At 53.5% G+C, this 21,330-nt stretch overlaps 10 protein-coding genes across 10 annotated transcripts; 5 read left to right on the top strand and 5 right to left on the bottom strand.

The window, feature by feature from the left end:
- Positions 1-64: 64 nt before the first annotated feature.
- BO70DRAFT_218013 (uncharacterized protein) lies at positions 65-658 on the top strand. The gene has a single exon (XM_025538703.1). It carries the CDS (start codon positions 174-176, stop codon positions 561-563), a length of 390 nt encoding a protein of 129 aa, XP_025400475.1. The 5' UTR covers positions 65-173; the 3' UTR covers positions 564-658.
- A 96-nt stretch (positions 659-754) lies between these two features.
- On the bottom strand, positions 755-1,152 carry BO70DRAFT_378638 (uncharacterized protein; the record flags this gene model as incomplete). The annotated part of the gene is made up of 1 exon (XM_025545282.1): positions 755-1,152. A coding segment is annotated over one exon (398 nt), but the record flags the coding sequence as incomplete, so codon positions are not given.
- A 970-nt stretch (positions 1,153-2,122) lies between these two features.
- On the top strand, positions 2,123-4,603 carry BO70DRAFT_395058 (uncharacterized protein; the record flags this gene model as incomplete). Its single annotated transcript, XM_025546504.1, has 4 exons — positions 2,123-2,616; positions 2,694-2,839; positions 3,855-4,190; positions 4,281-4,603. 4 exons carry the CDS (start codon positions 2,123-2,125, stop codon positions 4,601-4,603), a joined length of 1,299 nt encoding a protein of 432 aa, XP_025400477.1.
- Positions 4,604-5,772: 1,169 nt separating this feature from the next.
- On the top strand, positions 5,773-7,280 carry BO70DRAFT_333828 (zinc-binding alcohol dehydrogenase family protein; the record flags this gene model as incomplete). Its single annotated transcript, XM_025540989.1, has 1 exon — positions 5,773-7,280. The coding sequence occupies one exon, from the start codon at positions 5,773-5,775 to the stop codon at positions 6,808-6,810; it is 1,038 nt and encodes a 345-aa protein (XP_025400478.1). The 3' UTR covers positions 6,811-7,280.
- A 489-nt stretch (positions 7,281-7,769) lies between these two features.
- Positions 7,770-9,411, top strand: BO70DRAFT_428032 (FAD-binding oxidoreductase; the record flags this gene model as incomplete). The annotated part of the gene is made up of 3 exons (XM_025547935.1): positions 7,770-8,151; positions 8,312-8,843; positions 8,928-9,411. The coding sequence occupies 3 exons, from the start codon at positions 7,770-7,772 to the stop codon at positions 9,409-9,411; spliced, it is 1,398 nt and encodes a 465-aa protein (XP_025400479.1).
- Positions 9,412-9,631: 220 nt separating this feature from the next.
- BO70DRAFT_395061 (uncharacterized protein) lies at positions 9,632-10,157 on the bottom strand (the record flags this gene model as incomplete). Its single annotated transcript, XM_025546505.1, has 2 exons — positions 9,632-10,014; positions 10,082-10,157. 2 exons carry the CDS (start codon positions 10,155-10,157, stop codon positions 9,632-9,634), a joined length of 459 nt encoding a protein of 152 aa, XP_025400480.1.
- Positions 10,158-10,305: 148 nt separating this feature from the next.
- Positions 10,306-10,979, bottom strand: BO70DRAFT_423046 (uncharacterized protein; the record flags this gene model as incomplete). The annotated part of the gene is made up of 1 exon (XM_025547579.1): positions 10,306-10,979. The coding sequence occupies exon 1, from the start codon at positions 10,933-10,935 to the stop codon at positions 10,306-10,308; it is 630 nt and encodes a 209-aa protein (XP_025400481.1). The 5' UTR covers positions 10,936-10,979.
- Positions 10,980-12,028: 1,049 nt separating this feature from the next.
- On the top strand, positions 12,029-12,766 carry BO70DRAFT_351590 (uncharacterized protein; the record flags this gene model as incomplete). Its single annotated transcript, XM_025541747.1, has 1 exon — positions 12,029-12,766. The coding sequence occupies one exon, from the start codon at positions 12,029-12,031 to the stop codon at positions 12,764-12,766; it is 738 nt and encodes a 245-aa protein (XP_025400482.1).
- A 1,736-nt stretch (positions 12,767-14,502) lies between these two features.
- Positions 14,503-15,715, bottom strand: BO70DRAFT_288975 (tyrosinase family protein; the record flags this gene model as incomplete). Its single annotated transcript, XM_025539303.1, has 4 exons — positions 14,503-14,784; positions 14,862-15,186; positions 15,236-15,321; positions 15,383-15,715. The coding sequence occupies 4 exons, from the start codon at positions 15,713-15,715 to the stop codon at positions 14,503-14,505; spliced, it is 1,026 nt and encodes a 341-aa protein (XP_025400483.1).
- Positions 15,716-19,996: 4,281 nt separating this feature from the next.
- BO70DRAFT_378642 (uncharacterized protein) lies at positions 19,997-20,850 on the bottom strand. Its single transcript, XM_025545283.1, has 4 exons — positions 20,751-20,850; positions 20,535-20,624; positions 20,441-20,465; positions 19,997-20,338 (listed from the first exon to the last, which is right to left on the bottom strand). The coding sequence occupies exons 1-4, from the start codon at positions 20,817-20,819 to the stop codon at positions 20,136-20,138; spliced, it is 387 nt and encodes a 128-aa protein (XP_025400484.1). The 5' UTR covers positions 20,820-20,850; the 3' UTR covers positions 19,997-20,135.
- Positions 20,851-21,330: the final 480 nt, after the last annotated feature.

Genomic DNA, 21,330 nt, shown 5'->3' on the forward strand with positions numbered 1-21,330 from the left:
GCGAGAGCAGGATTGTTCTGAGCGAGGCGGTTGATGGTAGAGAAAAAGATCCTTGAACAGCGAGACTCAAAGCCCCTTATATACCCATCTCCAGGCAACTTGCACAGCATCCCATTTCCGTATCCTGAGCATCCCATGTCTCAATCCCGACAGAATATCTGACACTGACATCCATGCCTCCCCGATCCAACCCTCCAGGTTACACGACACGCCAATATATTCCCCCCAAAGACTGGTACAACGAGATGTACGACCCCAATAATCGAACCGATCCTGCCAAGGACCGTCCTACTTACGGTAGCATCAGATTCCAAATCCACGAACCATCAATCGGACATGTGCCATCAGCCCCTGAAACAGAAGCCACGCCCCCGCCACGTGCGCCGCCCGGAATCAATATACCGAGTGCGAAGCAGGGCGGGAAACAAATGAATAAAGACGCAGGCACCCCTTGCATGCTGCCCCACTGGGTCTGCCCATCGCATCTTGGAATATCTAAGATCTACGGAGGCAGAGAATCGTCTACCGCGATGCTTTCAGTAAGAAGTCGGCCTCCACAATGATAGACTCCTCCCCACTGGGCATTCGCTCGGTATAGGATCCTCGGTTCGGTCTTCCAGGTCACATATAGTAAGTACCCCATCCGTTCGTACCACGGCACAACGCATACCTGACCCTTGCCGAGCAGCGTGTCCAGAATGGCTATCTTGTTCATCTCGATGTAGTATTGCTTGCTGATTGCGTTCACCGCCACCTATTTGCGTTCTGCGCTGCCGTACGGTTCTGATCTCGCTAATTGCTTCACTTGCTCTATGGTCTGGCGACCGACTCCGCTGGTGGTACTCCGTATTCGGAGAGGATGAAGAACGTCTGGATGGTCACGATGGATCGGTCGGGTTTGGGTGAGCCCCGCGTCAGGGGGATCGGCGTACAAGTCGAATGAGATGTGACCTGCGCGGATGGGGCTGTTGGTGGCGTTCGGGTTGGGGATGGCGATCCAGAATAGGGATTTCAGGTTCGCGGCTTGCTTGGCTCCCCAGGATAGGAGGTGCGGGTCGGAGAAGTGCCAGCCGCTGATTTGGCGTTGGCGTTGGAGTTCGTTGTAGTCGTGTGCGTGGAAGAGGTTGACTGGGGTGAGGGTGAAGGTCATCGTGGTGGTGTTGGAGGTGTGAGGTGGAAATGCAGGTTGGCTGGGGATGGGTATTCACTGGGATTGAGCAGCCCTTAGTGGGAATACCACATGTCTGGTGATTATACTGTCGACTGGACGGAAAGAAATGGCATTTGGTCACTGTTAATACCCTCATCTCGGCCGTACCTAGAGCCCTCTTACTTTCTAGGGTTCTGATGATTTTGTCCCTAACTACATCCCTGGTCCAGGGCAGCGCTAGCCTCGTATGAGATAAAATTCCCAATCAGATGCGATTGCGGAAACGAATGGAGGCCTCCATACTCAACTGATCGTTGGATCGCTCGGAATCCTTCATCCTCTCGCCACAGTACAGTACTCGTGTAAATCTTTATCCCATGACTGGATGGAACGAGGTCCTAGAGCCTCAAAGCCATGGATCCATCCCGTTATTTTGCTACCCGGAGACATGATGTAAATAGACTTGATAATTAGCAAGCGTGGCGTGCTCCATTCATCCAAATATGCCCACATCGAACTGAAGCTGTCAGATCACAGTCATGAGGTTGTCTCAGTTCTGCTCCACTTGTGTCATGTTCATGGAGACTTCCGAGGGAGGCGAGGATACAGAAAGAAGACCTTCTCTGAATCTTGATCGTAAAGTGTAAGCTTAATTAAGGGTCTTCGCGAAGGGGAGGGGGGGGGGCACGGATTTTATATCCGTCGGCTCGTCCACAGTTTATATTCCACTGCCAAATAGCACGAGGCAATCTTTGGCAACTCCCGTCAGTCCATCATCTCTCAAACAAGCCATGTCCTCTGTCCGGTCCAACGGAGTTCTCAGCTCCTGCGAACCATGCTGGAGGTCCAAGGTGCGATGTGACCACGCCGTCCCCTGCAGTCGATGTCGGTGCAGGCGCAAACCAGCCCTCTGCGTGTTTCTCTCCGCTCCGATGACCCGGAGGATCGGAGGGGGGAGGAGGGCACAGAAGCATGAGCAGCAGCAGCACCAGCGAGCAAGGAAATGCAACAACATTCACTGACGATCCCACCGCCACCCCGACAGAATACTTCACCTCCCTCCCCAGCCGGTGGGAGACCATCGGGCTGATATTCTCCGTCCTCTGCATCGGCGCACGTCTTCTCCCCCGACACGACTTGCCACGCCATCCCAGCACGACGATCCACCCTTTCTTTCGATCTGAGCACCGAAAGCGTCCCCTCGTCGCGGTGTATTGTATGGATAAAGGTCTATGTACCTTCCTCGGTCGGCCGCCGCGGATTGTAAAGCGTTTCATTAACACCGATCCGCCGGTGGATGTCCCGTTGGAGACTGTCATGGGTGGTGATTCTGATGCGGTGGTGGTCGGGGTGGCTTCGACGGGATGGAACAAGCGTGGCGTTTTCACGAGGGGATCGTATACGCGGGTTGTGGAGGTTTCGCTGACGGATTATCTCCAGGGTGAGGAGTTGGTGCGGAGTGTTGAGTATGGACATCCATCCATCCATATACCTATCTGTTTATTATCATGTCCTTGGTTTGGAGTTTAACATCTTCGTGAAGGGAAATATGCTCCCAGCAGCGCAAATCCGCAATTCCCTTCCAGCAGGGCTATGCCGCATCAGCAGCACAGAGGACTTCGAGCGCGACCCAGAGACGAGTAAAGTCTCGCTGTGTCTGCATATGGGATCTGTCAGCAGGCGAGAAGGGTCTGTCATTCGACATATCCTTGATCGGGTCTCGGAGGGGCCGCTTCTGAGGGGGACTGACTAAAACCGAATGCAGGCAGGCAGGCACTGACCGTCCCCCCCGCGGGCATCCCCGACGATCCCAGGGGCTGCTGCGAACAGGGCAGACCCCATTGGCCTGGTTTGAGGCTGGTGGGCCTCGAGTGGAGCATTGCATCATGAGTGAGAATGACTCATGCCGGCTTGTCGTCGGCCGGGCGCTTGGCGGGGAGCGGTTTAGTGGCCTTTCCACCCTGTCTCATACCGTATCATTTCGACTCAGGATGGGATGGGGGGATGGGGTTGTGAGTCGAGATGATGGGTGTGATGTGTGATATATATCCATCTGTGTAGCAGCAATGGCAATATTAAGAGATACCTTCACCAGACAGAAATGACTTGGCTCAGAATCAGAGCTGGATGGTGTCAGTGTCCCTCCACTTCCCCATCCCCCAATGATACACCATCTGACCGTCCTGCTGGATGCATGATAAGTTATCTGAGCTGGGTAATGAGGTTGGCTAACAGACATCAACCAGGAATCCCTCGAAAGATAAGGTGTCTAGCGTAGTCATGTAATTTAATTCATGTCCAATGCCTGTACTGTACATCCATCCATTCATAAAAGCCAGCAGCCCTAAACCACCGCCCCCCGCCCAGACCCCACACCCGTCCGGACTCCGCCTCCCCATCCGAGGCCTTATAAGCCCTCACTATTCCCCCTCTCCCTGCGCTCTTCCCTCCCACACCCCATCGCCTCGGCGAACGCACTCCTTCCCTCTCTCATTGTTCCGGCTCCCCCGGGTCCCAGGACCCGGCCTTAAGTATACAAGAATGGACGTCGCGGGAATTACCACCATGCACGCCGTCAGGCAGACCGTCAACTTCATCTACCAGGAGCGGCAGGTCCCAGCCGTCGCCATTTGAACACCATCACTCTCATCACTCGCAATACCCTCAATACCCCTACCCCTCCGACCCCTTCTTCCCCCCCCAGACCTCCTTCAACCTTCCAATCCGCCCCTCGACCTCTCCCCCTCCGACTTTGATTTCGACCTCGACCTCGCCCTCGCCTCGTCAGCGTCCTTCCCCCCCGTTGACCCCACCCTTTTCTATGACTCCCCCGCCGACTCCCTCACGGGCTCCGCCTTGTCCAGTCTGAGTGACACCTGTTACGACCAAGATCAGATCCTCGGCTACCCGGACTTGTCCTGCGCCAACCTCATCCCCGTCCCTGGAGCCGATTCGGATGCGATTGCCTCTCTGCTCAGTTCCCCGGATTTGAGCGAGTCGCTGAATCTCTTCCCGTCGCCCGGTGTGCAATCAGTACCAGGTGAGCCTACCCCCCACTGGACACTCCTATCCCTTTTCCGAGAATAGGGACGGGAAAAGAAGAATTGAAAGCTAACTTGACTTTCTACAGACCCCTCTCACCACCCCTCCACCCAATCCCAACCAAACCCCCAAACCCAGATGCCATCGATCAGCTCATCGACATCTCCCTTCGTGACCACCTCCCGAGCCGAGCCCGCTCCGAAAGAACCTCCCAACCGCGTCAAGAAACGGGAGCTGAACACCCTCGCCGCTCGTCGCTACCGCCAGCGTCGACTGGACCGGATGAGCGAGCTGGAGGCGGAGCTCGAGGCCGTGAAGCGGGAGCGCGATGAGCTGAAGATGCGGGTTTCCAAGTTAGAGGGTGAGACGGATGCGCTGCGAAGTATGGTGAAGGTGCAGGATAAGCAGTAATTCTCTCTCTTTTCCTTTTTTTAAATCTTATTTCAATATTGTTCTGCTATTTTGAGTTTTGAGTTGTAGATTGTAGTTTAAGCTCCGTGTATACCTGTCGCCAGGACAGAGGCGGATACATTCAATTCTATGCTCTAGTCTCCCAGCCCCGAGGGCTTGTTTAGTTCAGTCTATCTCTACTCAAACCTCATTCTTATATACACATCCCCCCTGCCAGGGAATGGATACCAAATCCACTCCCCCACCAACGTCACCTGCGACCCACTCCGCACCACCGCCCCCCCCAATCCTCCTCTCCATGACCATCCCCATGTCTCCTCTGATCCCATGTTCCCATCTCCGTCTCCATTTTCACTTCCTTCCCCCCTCGACTTCTCCCCCAACCCTCTCCCCCCCCTTTGAAGCCCCCACAACCAACGCCCTCCCATCCAAATCATCAAACCCGGGTAGAGCCCTCCACAGCCCCGTCCTCACCGCCTCAGCCCCCACCACCACGGTGACCACAAACACAGCGACGATGTACACCGGCGAGCCGAGCCGCCACGCCTCGACGCGTACTTCGGCCGTCACGGGGTGGTGGGATCCGCCGACGACGAGTACGAGGAGAGGATGTCGTCGACTAGGGAGATGATGGCGTTGCGGATGCCGATGAGGTGGATTTCGGAGGGTGGTGGAGTTGAGTGAGGTAGAGGTAGATCTCAATGTAGTAAGGGAGGTATCATAGTCCGAGATACTGGTATTGAAGGCATCGCCAAGAGTCGAGCGATAGAAGGAGGTGTGGATGTGGGGGGCCGCATCGTTGGATCGGGGAGACATCAGGCCATCGATCAAGTGAGTAGAAGGCAGGAGATGCAGGTGCTAGCGATGCTAGGGCCTGGTTGCCGGATCGCGTCGGGGCCACTCGTCGATAGCCTGCAGCCTGCAGCCTGCAGCTTGCATTATTAATCCGCAGCTGATTAATTGCCTCATGGCGCTCTCTCTCTGTCAGCATCTTTGTGCTTACATGCGCAATTCTTTAGATGCCCACGCAAACTAGCCCAATTCTTGGATAACAGCTGACCAGGACCGGGGGGAGGGGGTACAAGTACCACCATAACCCCCCTGCCCTATCTTACCCTGTAATCCCCTCCATCACCACCACCCAAACAACAACACCAACTCCCCCCACCATGCCCAAAGCAATCGTCCTCACCACCCCCCCCACCCCCTCCCTCGTCCTCGACCACCCCTTTCCTCCCCTCCGGGACGGCTGCATCCGCGTCCAAGTCATCAGCGTGGCCCTCAACCCCACCGACTGGAAAGCCGGCCACCGCAGCCCCGCCGGCGTCGCGGTGGGCTGCGACTACGCGGGGATCGTCGAGGAAGTCGGTCCGGGGGTCACCAAGCCCTTCCGCGTGGGCGACCGCGTCTGCGGATCGGTTTTCGGCTGCAACCCCAAGTACCCAGCCGAGGGCGCCTTCGCCGAATACGGCGTGGCGATTGCAGACACCCAGATGGCCATCCCGGATCGACTTGGCTTCCAGGAGGCCGCGACTCTGGGCGTGGGCATCATCACCGTTGGACAGGCCCTGTATCAGAGTCTGAAGATGGCGCCGCCCGAGGCGCCGCTGACCCAGCCCCAGCCCATCCTGATCTACGGTGGCTCGTCGGCGACGGGCACCCTCGCCATCCAGTATGCCAAGCTGTCCGGGTATACGGTGCTGACGACGTGTTCGCCGGGGAACTTCGAGCTGGTGAAGGGGCTGGGTGCGGATCGGGTCTACGACTATAAGGATCCCGGCGCGGCGGAGGCGATTCGCGAGGATACGGCCGATGGGTTGGTTTTGGTCCTGGATACCATCTCGCTGGAGTCGAGCGCGGAGTTCTGCGGACGTGCGATCTCCTCTCGCGGGGGTGACTACTCGGCTCTCAATAATGTGAACGTTCCCCGCGAGGATGTGCGCAGTCGCTTTACTCTGGGGTATACCGTTTCGGGCGAGGAGTATAACTTCCGCGGAATGGTTATTCCGCCCAAGCCCGAGGATAGGATCTTTGCGAGCGAGTTTGTGGATAGGGCGAGTGGGTTGTTGGCGGAGGGCAAGGTCAGGCCGCATCCGTTGGATGTGAGGGCTGGTGGGCTGCGCGGGGTCTTGGAGGGCTTGAAGGAAATGCAGGAGGGGAGGGTCAGTGGGAGGAAGTTGGTGTATAATGTGGCGGATACGGAGTGAGCTGCTCAAGGTGGATAATGTGGATGTGAAGGGTTGGACCAGGATGTACAGAGCTAACATGTATTCGTTCTATGTGGCAGCGTTCGCTAGTGGAATTTCATGCCCCAGATGACTGGCTCTCGAGTATTGAGAGTGTCGCAGATATCATGATCGGAAACTCCATCGAGAGGCCCGTTGGTCGACTGGTGGTTTGCCACGGGAGATGGCGATGGTTGTTTTGCATCTGCGGATAGGGCTGCGTCATAGCGGAACTTGCCCATCAGACTTGGTCTGGCGAGCACTGTCTTGAGAGAAGATTCCCTCAGCTCGGTGATGTAACCAGGCAACAGAAGAACAAAGAAGGCGTATACTACCTACAAGGAAAATAGGCACAATCCCTGGTTGAACACTCCCACGGCCCGAGCCTTTCATCAACCAGGCCATGGATGATGGAATACTCCTCCAAGGTCGACGACAAGCCATAAACTCTCCATGTTTGACACTGTCGCAATAAACCACAGCCAATGCCCATGTTTCTTTGTTCATCCACGGGGGTATCCACCCCCGAAAGAAGGCCATCTCAAATCCTGGACAGGAAACCTCCGACGAGTCTCCGCCTCACCACCAAACAACGGCGCCCTCAAAACAGGAAGATACCCTTTTCGTTTGACTATAAATGCACCCTCCCCTGCCCGAAGGCATCCGCACCCCATCGCCCACCCACCTACCGGCCCCGTAGCTGCCCACCCACATCCGGAGTAGCACCGCGTCCATCTCTCACTCTAGGCCATCTCCAGACCTCCTCTAGATCACCTCTAGACACCCATCCATCTGGTAACTTATCTCGTAACCTACAACCCACCCAGCCCGCCCATCTCGTACATTTCGTACGTCCTCAACTCCACCCTCCCACGCCCAGCATCGCCATCGCCATCGCCATCGCCATCGCCCTCCCCCTCCCCATACAACAACCACCCACCATGGACTCCGCCATCCAAACCCTACGCAACACCTTCCCACCCCCCCAGGTCCTCGTCCCCACACACTCCCTCTACACCCTCCTCAACAAATCCTACCACGCAGGCCAACAAGCCGACCACCGCCCCGCGGCCATCTTCCTCCCGCGTGGCCGCCAGGACGTCGTGCGCTTCATGCGCCTGATGAAGCCCTTCTTCGTGCAAGGCGACATCACCCTCGCCATCCGCAACGCCGGCCAACAGCTCACCGCCAACTGCGCCAACATCCACAACGGCATCACCATGGACCTGTGTCTGCTCACGGGCATCCGGTTCCGGGCTCATGATAACATCGTAATGATTGGAGCGGGGGAGAGATGGGGACTGGTCTATGAGGTTCTGGCCGGTTTGGGACGGGGGGTGGTGGGGTCGAGGAGGGCGGGCGATGGGGTTGGGGGGGTGGTTTTGGGGGGTAGGTTCTTTCTTTCTTTCTTTCTTTCTTTCTTTTTCCGTCTCCATTGTGATGTTATGGCTACGGGATGCTGACAAATGACCTTTATAAACAGGCGGCCTCTCCCTCCTCTCCCCCCGTGAAGGCTTCGCCTGCGACAATGTCGTCAACTTCGAAATCGTGCTCCCCTGCGGCACCACCGTCCACGCCAACGCGAATCACCGCCGCGACCTCTTCCTTGCGCTCCGCGGCGGCGGGAACAACTTCGGCGTCGTCACCCGCTTCGACATGCGCACGTTCCCGCAGGGTCCCCTGTACGGTGGCTGTCTGTACTATGATCTGGGTGAGATGCCGGGGCAGGTCGAGAAGCTGGTGCGGTTTCTGAAGGATCCGGTGGCCGGTAATGCTGGCGATGTGGATGTGGATGTGAGGATGGGGTTGACGTACGCGAAGAAATGGGACGGCGTGTTGGGGAGGAATGAGGTCTGGTATACGAAGCATGTGGAGGAGGGGGAGGAGGATGTGGTGGAGAGAGGGCTGGAGGGGTGTCCGTTTGTCGAGGTGAAGAGTAGAATGAGCGTTTTGAAGATGGTGAGTCTTTCGGAGGCGGCGCAGGTGAAGGTGGATGATGTGGAGGGGCAGAGGAGGTGTGTTGATCTTTTTTTTTTTCCATCTTTCTTGTTCTTATCCAGAGGGTATATAATATAGTATATGGACTGACACAATCACAGATGCACCACCATGAACACAACCGTCAAAGCACACGCCCCGACTCTCCTCGCTGCCTGCACCACCTTCCTCAACTCCAGCAACACAATGGATCACATCCCCGGCCTGTACTTCTCCCTCACCCTGCAACCCTACCCCGTCGGCATGCTGCACAAGTCCTCCCTCCTGGGCGGCAACTCGCTCGGCCTGAAACCCGCCGACGGCCCGCTCGTCGGCATCATCCTCGTCGCCTACTGGGACGACGCCAACCACGACGAGGAGGTCCTCCGCGCCATGAAGTGGGTGCTCGGCAAGGTCGAGGATGAGGCCGCCGACCGCCGCACCGGCTTCCCCCTCAAGCTGATGAACTATGCGGGCGAGTTTCAGGATCCGATCGCCTCGTATGGACCCCATAATCGGTGGAAGTTGGGGGAGGTCAGTCGGAAATGGGATGCTGAGGGGGTGTTTCAGAAACTCGTGCCGGGGGGGTTTAAGTTGTTGACTTAGTTGCCTTTTCTTGCTCTTGTCTTTTTTGTCTGTCTGTCCTTTTTTTTTTTCGCCTTTTGCTGTTCTTTGAGGTGTGTAGTTAGAGAGACCTTGAATATAGTTTCTTTGTCTGCATGATATTGTACGTGCATTCTGTTCGTAGTGTGTAGTCGTCATCCTTGGGGGTGCGTGTACTACACCCCCACTTCCCAGAATCGTCGTATAGCCCCCAGGAAGACGTTCATTCTAGCACGTGACCCGGTCGAGAATCTCCCAACCGAAAAAGAATGGCTGGTGTCTCAGCACGTCGGCAAAGTATCCGGGATCTTCGCGTAGACACCCCAGATGTGATCCTCTGCGGCGGCACATTTGGCTGCCACGATGCCCCCAGGAGACGGGAGAGATCGAGACTGGCGGGTACACGGTAGGGGGCCTCGGCTGTCATGACGCTGAACAGGTTCATGGCTGACTCTGAGGGGGACAATGCCGGCGGTTCAGGCTGGATGGGCAGATCCGTCTTCGGGATGTCCTCGCGGGCGTACTCGCACAGCAGCTGCATGCAGCACTCGACGAGGAAGCTGTACAGTCGCTCCTGAACCTCCAGACACAGGCCTATTGGTCCCCCTGAATGAGTCAGCGGCTGAGTCAGAACTCGGTCAGCAGAAGATTTAGTCATTTATTCGTCAGGTACCACTAGACCCGAAAGGGAAGTAGGAGCAGTGCTTTTTACAAAGGAAGCGTCCAACTGGGTTGGGGGTGTCGGACATGTTTACTCAGGACAACTACGATATTGCACATGGCGAGGTGATGAATAATCAATTCAGGATGTAATGAAAAGCTATATGAAAAGCTCAGGGAAGCGCCTGAGTGTGGGTGGGTCTCCCACGAACAAAGGAACGAACAAAGGCCAATAGCCTACTCCTCGGACTCGAAACGAGTCTTCAGAACCTCGTCCTTGATCTCGTACAGGAACCCCTCGATCTTATCCCAGTCATCCTTCTGGTGCAGGCCCTGTGGATGATGGATGCTGCTGCGCTCCATCGTCTCCATGTCTCCGTTCCAGCATTCCTTGGCGTAGAACCACACCTTGTCTGCCACCATGTACCCCCCATAAGTCTTGACTTCGAGAGGCACAGTGTCACTGGCCTTCTGCCACCGGCGCAGCAAACGTTCCGCGTTGGCCTTCCTCGGGTCCTCCTCGGCCTCATCCCCAATGACGAAGGAGAAAAAGAGCCCGTGGGCGTAGGTGAAGACGGTCAGGAATTGCCAATGAGGGTCCAAGTATGAGATGTTGTTGCTGACCGTGAAGCCTTCTTCCTCGGGGAAGATGTTGAGCAGGGCTTCATACCACTTCCAGCCCTTCTTTTCCATCGCCGGGGTCGGGGTGTCTAGAATTGGGGTTGTCGGAAGTGGGGTTCCTGGACGGAATGGACGGGTTCGACGGCATCCCTGTTCGTTATCAGACAGTCCGGTGTCTGGATTAGAGTCTTCTTCGAGGTCAGACAAGGTGACTTCGAAGAAGGATGTCTCTCCAATATCAGACATGGTTGTGGTTGAACACGAAACTGCCTTTTTGGGTGATAAGTTCGAATGGGGGGAGCAGTGGCTAGGTACCCAACTGTGACCTGGAGACAGAGGATAGTAGGACCATACTCTGGGAGTTGGACCTCTTTATATACCCCTGAACCGTGGTCAGTCGATGCAGCATGCCATGGCGTCTCAATTCATATGGTGTGTTCCTATAACACCATCAGAAGGTAATATCCACCGCAATCCGAGGAAATCAGGGTACAGGAAGACGCAATATTTGGAATGAAGCTAACTCCCACGTGCCCGCCTCGCGCCTGGGGCCGTAAAACTCCACATATAATATGGTGAGCCAGTATAGTCTGGTCAGACAAGGGAGATTGCCACTATAAGCCATGGAAGGAAACGCAACAATCCGGTTGTTCCATTGACCATTGTGTGATTTTGGATTTCAATGGACAAAGCCGTAGTGTCAGCCGTCTCTCCGTTCAAGTACAAAGAATTCATAATACGCTCCTAGCTAGGAGACTGTCGGCTGTGTCCGAGGTTATCGCCTTTTTCCTCTCTTGCTTCTTCTTCGGGTAGACTAGCACCGCTCCAATGGCCATCATGAGTCCTCCCATTCGCAGTTTACCTTGGTCCGATAGAGATTCGCCCTCCATGTCAATGCACCAGCTTCTGCCCTTAGTGCGGAGGGCAACTTCCCCCTTTGATCGGGACCTTTCACTGGCACACTCTCATCGACATGATACAAGGTGCCTTGGGATGGAAAACCCCCGCGGCAAAAGGAGAATTCCCCCTCCGCGTCTTCCAGGAAGGTGGCCAACATCTTGACAGGCAATTTCCTATTTCAGTAAGCCAGCACTTCATTGATCCAAGGGATAATCGGGACTTTCCCTTTTTGAGAGAGATATTGAGCCCAAAGAAGAACGGAAACCTTCTTAAATGTATGTGCCACCAACGGCAATCCCCGATGGGCCATAGGAACTTCTCGTCGTCTACTCGCATTTCCTAGACAGTATAAAGTCCCCGTAAACATTCACGGTCTATTTCTTCGTTTCAACCGACTTAGCCTTTGTTACGGATACGATAATCCCCCTTCGATCTTGCAATGGCTACACCGTTTGATATCAGGGAAGACTCTTCTGACTCGATGGAAGAGCCTACTCACAGAATGAACGCGGTAGCGGAAGATCCAAGCGAAGACGAAGAAGATGAAGATGAGGAGGAGGAAGAAGACGAAGAAGAAGAAGACGACGAGGAAGAAGGAGAAAAGGAGGAGGAAGAAGAAGAAGAAGAAGAAGAAGAAGAGGAAGAAACCGACTGGCCGAAAGTGTGGAAATCGTTCCTTAGAATTATATTCCCACCGAGGGAAAGTTTCCTGATCCTCGGATCCACTCACCAAGACGGAGACTTCTCCTATGAGGTCATCACAGTCAGTCATGGCTTTGAGAACCCGTTCTTTACTCTGGTCACCGGCTCACTCATATATTTGATGCGTTCCTGGGATGATCTTGACCCTGATCTCCCTGAAGGGTTTCGCTCGTATGGCGCTGTGGTACAGGCCGACCACATTCGGTTCTACCAGCACATGATGGATTGGACCGACGACAAGGAGAACTTGCATCCCGGAGAGATGATTGAAGGGGGCACACCTGGCAGTGCAAACTCATGGCAGTACTTCACTCTCAGAGGAGACAACCTTGGGGGCCAGAACTTCTATCATCTCTTCTTGGACGGAACCCCATCGCGATATTGGACAATTGCTGCTCGGTTCTTTACCGAGATCAAGTATCAGGCCACAGGCTTAGGGGTTGTCGGTAGACCCCTTTGTGCACCGCGTTCTTAGATGCCATGTCTTCTTTTTCGCATCACGTATGAGCCCTGCTATCCAATATTAAATGCCATTGATGTTAAAGCTGAAGACCTACTTGTGCTTTCCTTCTTAGCTCCATGTAGTCGCCGTTCAACGGCCTTTGCGTAGCCAGCACTAATAGTCGACCCTCGCTCCTTCGCTCTATGTAGTTCCAGTACCTGACTGTGAGACACTTTGACACCAACATTGGCACAGTACTCCTATAGCGACAGTCCGATGTGAGAGTCTGAGAGGTAAATGTAATCACTCAGAGGTTGTAAGTCGGGCCCTTTCAAAGTATAATCTTATGAGCTTGGTATTAGCATTCATAACTTTGAAGAAATACCTGATAGTTGTATGATGACCCAGAGGTGCCGGTATCCTCTGCTCCAATAGATCAAGGCCCCCGTGGCTAGACCGCCGCAGCTGTCAAACCCAGTATCATTCAGTATCAAGACTACTTAGGTGTCTGGACATCTTTTTAGCCGAGTGGTCTTTTTGGTCTGTCAGCAGCTCTTTTCCCGGTGATTTTAGTGCCAAGGTGGGTCGATCATTGGTGGGATCGTCTAGTAGCAGATCCAATCCTCCCCCAAGCTGGTCATTTGCTCCATGTCCCCGCCTGATATAATATCCGGGAGCCTTGTGGCCTGCATAGATCAGAGTGGTGTCACTGTAGTGGTGATCCATATTTCGTGTTTTGGTTTTAACATTGCAGGGGAGGGTTTCGTGCTGGGGTGTGGATTGTACAGCCCACACATCCTGTATTCCCGCAATGGGCTTAAGTAAACGGACGGCGTGGGAGGCTGCGACGACAGCCACTCCCCGGTACAATTTGACGCGTTGAGATCAGTAGCTCACAACGCGTTGAATGCCCTTGTAGGCAGTCTCATCTTTGTATTTTTGGCGACTGACGCGTCGCAGCCGGCTGGCAGGGTATCTGATTCCCCTCTGTAGGGGGGCGAGTACGTCGAACTGACTGGGTGTTCCAGGTTGTGGATTTGATATTCCTTGGATGTCTCATAAGAAGCACACGCAGGAGCCACAGATAATGCAGCCAGTCCAAATAATAAGCTGGAAGGATGATATCCAAGACACTGACGGGATGAGTTGCAGATTCAGGGGTGTGGCTGCCAGTGAATAATCCGACAGGAATGGGTCTGTGGCGCAGTCACATGAAACATCCCCAGACTTTAGGAGATTCTATAATTACAATCTTTTTACCTCGCAGAAGCAATACACTGCGCTTTTTGTGTCCAGCTTACTATTCGTGGCTGATGTTCGGATTCGTGTTTTATTCCCGTTGGATCCTTTGCCGCCTTGACTGTTCTCCTTTATATATATTCATCCTGAGCCGTCGGGCAAAAAATGGGAATTGTTCTACTGCACGGAATCAGGCTCTGTCTTGATGTATTTTCTTATTCATTAAACAGTTGCAGCTAAAGTTTCGATATACAGATGACTAGTGAATGGTAGATCCGGCAGACACAAGTCCCGTGGCTCTTTAATTCCAAGGTTCTCGCACGAAAACCAGCTATTCAATTATATATCTGGAGTGGAAATGTGTGTGTTAGGTAAGAAGAATACGAAGATTTCTGTGTTGAGGAGTGGAAAGGATAGATAAATTATACTAAATATAGCAGTGTCCTAGCTACAGAGCTATTACCGCAGCTCAGACGTCCACACATCCCTCTGAGCAACTCAATTGTCACATAAACACATTATAGCAACATTTAGGTCAGGTAATCATAGCACAGGTAGCCACCCATGGGGTTCATCACGGTCTCAACAGTGACGTTGGGGAGGATACCGTACGAGCTCAGCACGTAGTCGAGGGTAGTGTTCTTCCAGCCGGTAGCAGGCTCCACGTTGGCCGACTCGTTGACGGAGGGTCCGCTGATCTGGTACAGACGGGACTCGGGGTCAGCTCTCTGCCAGTCAAACCAGACCTTGTCGATGTAAGTGTGGTGCATGAAGAAAGTCGGGTCACCCGGGGAGGACTTGATATCGGCCATCTGTTGGAGTTGACTCAGCGTTAGCAAGGTACAAGGGCAGCTAGATAGAAAGATGAGTTTAGATTAAGGGGACATACCACTCCACCAACAGCCGTGTGCACACCCTTGTGGGGCAGCTCGGCAATGCAGTACCACCAGGGCGAGTACGTGTTGTACACACCACAGATATCGTAGATGACCGTGCTGTTAGCCATCTCCAGAGCCCAGGCGTTGTCCCAGTCGCGGTTCAGGCAGTAGGTGGTGTCCTCGTTCTGGGGTCCGATGTGCTCGGTGTAGTTGGCGAACGCGCCGTCCACCACACACCCGTCAGCTCCAGAACCGTTGCCACCGAAGGCCTCGGCGTCCCACATGGCGGAATTGAACATATCGCCTGTATCGGCGTCGAGACGCTCGTCCCAGTAGCTATCTTTGTGTTAGTATTGACCGATATCGCTGGGCTTGGAGAGCATACGTAAGGGGACCGGTGTAGTTGCATTCCTCCCTGAGGAGGGTCTCATGCACGTGCATGTAGTACCGGTGCCAAGGGAGGAATTGACCCTGGGGGTGGGGATGTTAGTCTCAGGTCCTCCTAGGGTAAGTAAAAAGGGGGTATACCCACCACATCGTGGATGATATCTCCAACAGCGGTGTTGGTCATGTAGCGATGCAGGGCCTGGAGGTCGCTGAAGCGGTTGGTCGTGGCCGTCAAGCCCGACTTGGCAGGAAGGCTGATGAGGCAGTTCTCCGCATCGAGATAAGCCTTCTGCTGCGTGGTGGTCAGATCCCGCCACTCCTTGCGGATGGACACCTTGTCGGCGGTGCAGGTGCCGTTGTAGTAGTCGAAGGTCGAGGCTGTCTCGGCGGTGCGGGCAGAAGCCTTGGGGATGGATGCCGCGTAGGTGGTCGAGGCCAAAGCCAGGGCACCGTAAACGAGAGGGGAGATGGACTTCATCTTGAAAGACAAGAAAAGGAAAGAACCTTGGAGGGGAGATTGGTCTGATGGATACACAGCAGTGAATGGCTCCGAGAGGCGGTGGTACTCGCACTTTTATAACTCACTGTCCAGCATCACGCCTCAGGCTGCTTTCCTGACCGATTCCTCTCTATCGCTGCAACCCGCGTGCTCGATGCCATGTGGCTTGGCATGAAGCTGCCATACTCCCGATTCATCCTACGGAGTTTGAAGAAATGCCTCGCTGTCGTGGACAAATGGGTCTTGGTAGGGCTGTCAGTCCAATCGGAACTACTTCGGCGAGGGGAATTTGCCCTCCCTCCATTGAAGTCCGAGCGAGGTTTTTCGTTCTGGCCAGGGTCCAGGACCTGAAGGAGTGCCGGAAATTGAATCCATGATACTAGCCTTTCCATCTTCCAAATAGATCAGCGGATATGCTACTCGAACAAGACAGGTAGGGTTTGTCATGCTTACAGCACCCCACGGCAAATGACTCGAGACCCAGGTGGACCCTACTCCAAATAATTGAGGCTAACTGGGGATCGTGTGAAGAAATACGCTCAAGCATTATTGACGGGTCTTAGCTCACTCGGTGATTAACTAGTCGAGAAGGACTTCGTCAGCAGGGGGTAGATTCGGGAATCCCCCGAGACGCTCGGCAAATGATAAGATCTTTTTAGCTGCCGGATATGCAGCGGCAGCAGGGCGCGAGGAGTTGTGTACTCTAGGCATGAGTATCACTGCCCAATTGGCTCCTGACATGATGATTCTCCGGAGGATTTTGGCTTTCGGGATTGTCAGTAGCGATCGTCACAGAATCGGAGGGAGTTCTAGGCTTTTTGTCCGAGCAAACATCCTCAAGGTAAGAAAAACTCTTTCCTACCCGTCCCCCTTGACTCCGACGGCGGGGGCAGAAAACCCTGTCTTTGGCACGCGGACATGGACGAATTTACTTCATTCGTTATCTCCGACCCAACAGGCCCATGCACAGGGTTCGGAGACTCGATCTAGTCTGACGGGCTATCCTCAGGATTAGATAGTTAACCGGAGACAACGCAGTACTAGTCTTCACTAGCCTCGCGGTCGTTGGCCGATACCACCATTCTGTGGGTTCCTCCAGACTTTAGGGGCTTGGGATTGATAGAAGTTGCCAGAAGTATACAACAATCAAGCGTTTGCCGAGGCCACACCTGCCGAGGACCGAGACTAACCCCCGGCGGCCGTCGAGGGAGTTGAAGAGACAATCCCCCGGAAAGGCTATCTACAGAGCTGCATCTCGTCGTCTGGATTGCCTTTTTACTGCAGATTCCCCACCTTATCCCTCCCGAACCAACAGTCCTGGCGCAGGGCAGTAATAGTGGAACCGCCATGCTGCTTGGCCATTCACCCGGCATGCTCTTGGGGATTAGTCGGAGACTAGACTAGATCGGTTGTTGGATTCTTCAAGCTTTCATCTTTAGCAATTTTGTCTCCAGTGTGGTCCCCGCAGCCGCCCCGTCCGTTACGTATGTCTAATCTCTCCCGGGTGGGCCGGCACGCCTTTCAGATTAGGTGCCCTAACCTTGTGCTGAGCGAGACCCCGACTGCCGATCAATTACTGCATCAATCTTAGCCGTCCATTGTCTGCCACGGGGGAAGACAAAAAGAATCTGATAAGATGGACCACCAGCTCGCGACTGAGTCAGGCTCGGTGGGATGGATGGAATGGGCTTATCTTGAGAGTGCAAACAGCGTTTCGCATGAGCACACCGACAATAATAAGCGACGTTATAGCACTGAGTCCATGCTTGGAATGCCCAAACACCACGGAGGACTCCGGATCTAATTAACCGATAAACCTAGACCCTGGCGGCTTTTGTTTCCCCTTATCGCCTCTCTTCCCCCATGCCTCTTGAGGATTAGTTGGGCGCTCCAGCCGAGAATAATAGGCTCGACGCGAATCCCTAGTTCAACGTGTGCTCCACCCGGAACGTGTCAGGACAGGGCGTTAAACCCTGAAAAGTACTTTGTTCCGACCCTACTATATTTAGTCCCACGGGTTAATCAGATGAAAATTATGCTAACGCGCTTGGCCCGGGATCGATAGCGCAGTATGTTAATCAATATAGAGTTTTTGAGCCCTGCGCCGACTCACAGGGGGCTTATGCTGTGTCCTCGTGCTGACATCTGTCAATTCTGCCTTCTTGACTCGGACGAAGTTTACGTACTGTGATACGCTTACTTCCGATTTGTAAATTTACCATGCGTGATCCAAAAGGTATGCTGACTTACTAACTGCTTCTGTGAGACAGAGTGCGTGGGCGTTGCGTATACATTCCCCAGGCACCGGCATTTATTGTCTGGGCACGGGGACTATGGACTAGAGTCCGCCTAGCACCACAAGGCTGCTTCATCTAGTCCGAACTAGATGGCCCACAGCCTGACATTAGATAATAATTTGCTCTAGCGGATTGAGCTGATGTTACTAAGATTTTGCCATGCATACTACTGCAGCTGAAGAAGGGCTAGTCACACGTGGGATCTATTTCCCAGGGATGAATATGCCTGAACTGTTATTGACAACAGATAAGGATTCCAGGGTGGCAAAGCTAGATTTTCCGCCGTCGGGGAATTTTCGATCCTTCTGCCTTGAATACGAACTATCCAAACACTAATTAAGCATAATCGCCGGTCTACGGCGGACTTCCGTGGACCGTGGTGATATAGATGGATTAGAGCCGAGGTTCGCCCTTATCTTGGGAAATTGAATGGTGGCACTTGTTGCATTTCGCGCATTCGCTGGAAATCCCCATTTTGCTGCTGTGTTTCTTATTTTGAAAGTTAACTTGACCAGGTGCTGAAGCTTTTTTTGCGGCTGATGTATCTACACATGGACTATCTCTCATGGAGATCGTCTGGAACTGTGCTGACATGGAGAAAAAAGTTACCAAGGTACTGGCCATCCTGACTGCATGTCATTTCAACAGTGTGTAGGCCAGGGGCTTCTGACACTACACATTGACCGCTCAGTTGGTGGGCAACGGCCGCACACAGCACCCTCCAGCTACTGACAATTTGTGCGCTGTTGAAGGAACATGTTCAAACTGGGTGAATGGTTGATGAGCGACAATGGGAGCCTACAGTAGAGACACGAGGTTGTAAGACCTTGGGATTGATACAAATGATCGGCTACTTGGAGAAAAAGGAGAGAGGAAGAGGAGGCCGCGGAGGAAGTCTCTGGCAGGCGCTAGTCGCAGGAAGCAACCTGTTGACAATGTGTCCCGCGAAGGTTATTGCAAAGTCCTCCATAATCACAACACATACCCGGTAAGGATCGTCCAAAAGAATCCCTGCCGAAATCGATGATCAGGCCTGACAGGGGCTACGGTGGCCACCTGGAAGGTCTGGCTATTCTTTTTTCATTTTGACTCAATCTCCCCTGGGAATCAGCGTTTTCCGTGGCCTATGTGTTTACTCGATCATTACATGCCCCTGGTGCGGGAATGGAAATAAATGCCGGACAGGCCTAGTGATATACTATAACTTTACGAATTCAGGAGATCCGGAGACTAATATGGAAGACTTAGTTGGCTATCACTCTTTATTTCTTGCCCCAAAGTATCCCCGATAACATGACATCTTGGTAGGAGCGGTAAGCATGGGTTCAATCCTCTATTGTGATGCCCCAGCGGGCAACTCAACTCCTCCCTAGTGGAGCGTTATATATAGATGTGTACCGAAATCAAGAACAATCAAACAGTGACATTGTCGTCATCTCGGCTATATCGGATGAGTGTAGGTATGTCTGATGATAAGGCACTATAGCAAAAGGAGAAATCCCGACTTGAGCCTTCCCAAGTTTGGCCTACATGGCGAAGCTGCCCCCGCAGGCTGTCAAAGAGATGGCCTCAACAGTTTCAAAACCAGGTCTCACTGTGTGCTTCCTGAGTGGTCTAACAGGTACAGGAAAGGCTGATACAAGGTTGTATTGTACATTGCACTAGAATTTCTGGGGACTGGGATGGACCGTTGAATGCAAGGATTTGATGATGAAGCTATCCTGGTTGAGTTATTGAAGTAGACACTTTGCATACATGAGGGCTGGTTGGTTGGGATACAGGAAGGTGAGGTGGTGGTGTATCACAAAGAGGAAAACATCGGGGTGCCTGATTATACAATGCACCTGCCAACAATGTCCAGGGATATCTGGTCTTGGTCTGGGGGGAGCGAGCTCCTTTGCGTCTGTGCTCATCATTGCTACTAGTAGCCAGATATATGATATAATGGTGAAGATACTGAAGAGCAGTTTAGAAGGTATCATATTCCATCAATGAAAAGTCTACATGCGTACAGTAGACAAGAGGAATACCCGAGATCAAAACCCCAAGCATCCCTCCAGCAGACACGATACATATATACCCTAACCAAGACAACCACCACACTAGTACTTCAACCAAGCCCTCGCGACCGCCCAAGCCTGCAGCGCAGCGCCGAACCCAACCACCCAGCCATTCTCCTTGATGCCGTGCCGGAAGTACCAGGCAGAACTCGCCCACAGCAATCCGTTCATGATGACCGCGATGGCCTTGTTAGTGGGCTCCTGCAGAAGGCGGGGGTTGGAAGCCCATTGATAGTGGAGGAGACCTATGATTCGGTGAGTTAGGGGGTCTTGACGGTCGCCGGGCTTTTTCCGGGTATCTCCGGGTATCTGGTGTACTACAGGGGAGGTTGGAAATAACTACATACCGGTCATCATGAAGAACGCACTTCCCTGGAGAGGGTGTTAGCATGTATCTAAGATTTGCTTTTTTTGGCGGTAGTGGCGTCTGGAGATACATACCTGAAACCAGCCGACGATGCCGCAGGCCCACGGCTTGGTGCCCGTGATGACGCCAAATGCAGGGTCAGAGGTCCATTGGCGGCCGCCGATCTGGAGACATAAACGGATTGTGTTAGCAACTATCTTTCCCTAGGTCAATTGATTGGGTGGGTGGTTCAGGAATCGCAATTATGGCTGGGATGATGATCATCCGGGTAGTCGCGGATAGCCGCATACCGTGTGTCCGATGGAGAGGCAGGCCATTGATAGGGCCGAGGCCTGCAGGGAGCGAGATGGAGATGCCATTGTTGATTGTGATGGGGTTGAAAGTGTTCGGGAATCGTGTCTATCGCGATGGACGAGGTTATATGGGGGGGGGGCAGCGTGGAGGTGACGTGATGATGGTGTAGCTGGGGTGGAGAGGGAGAACGAGGGAGGGAGAAGGAGAGAGTGAGGGTCATACCACGTCACGGGACCCACCCGCTCCGTTTCAGGCTGGGACCCTGGCTGGGATGAGGGACCGCCTGCCGTTCCCGTTTATTTTGCCGGTTAAAACATGGATTTTCGACGTAAGATGTGAGTCAACCTCGAAAGGGAAGCGGTGGGGTAAAAGACCATATCTCATTGGTCAGCCACTGCACAGTCCAATATACTGTGAATCATAGGGCCTTGGGAATAAGATATATAGATAGAAGTGCACTTTCTTGACAGGTGAACTAAAAACAGTCTTCAATTTACAGTGTTTCAACCCCGTAGCACTGTAAAAACTAAAAAGACTGAATGACCAAAGAGGCTTTGATGAAACATTTTGGGCTAG

Source organism: Aspergillus heteromorphus, assembly GCF_003184545.1.
Source record: "Aspergillus heteromorphus CBS 117.55 chromosome Unknown BO70scaffold_8, whole genome shotgun sequence".
NCBI lineage: Eukaryota > Fungi > Ascomycota > Eurotiomycetes > Eurotiales > Aspergillaceae > Aspergillus > Aspergillus heteromorphus.

Bases quoted from the DNA above. Each gene is read 5' to 3' on its own strand.
- BO70DRAFT_378642 (XM_025545283.1), bottom strand. From the start codon at position 20,819: ATGGCATCTCCATCTCGCTCCCTGCAGGCCTCGGCCCTATCAATGGCC. The intron at 20,625-20,750 runs GTATGCGGCTAT...TTATGTCTCCAG, and splicing joins GCCTCTCCATCGGACACACG to ATCGGCGGCCGCCAATGGAC. The intron at 20,339-20,440 runs GTATGTAGTTAT...ACCGAATCATAG, and splicing joins TGCGTTCTTCATGATGACCG to GTCTCCTCCACTATCAATGG.
- BO70DRAFT_218013 (XM_025538703.1), top strand. From the start codon at position 174: ATGCCTCCCCGATCCAACCCTCCAGGTTACACGACACGCCAATATATT.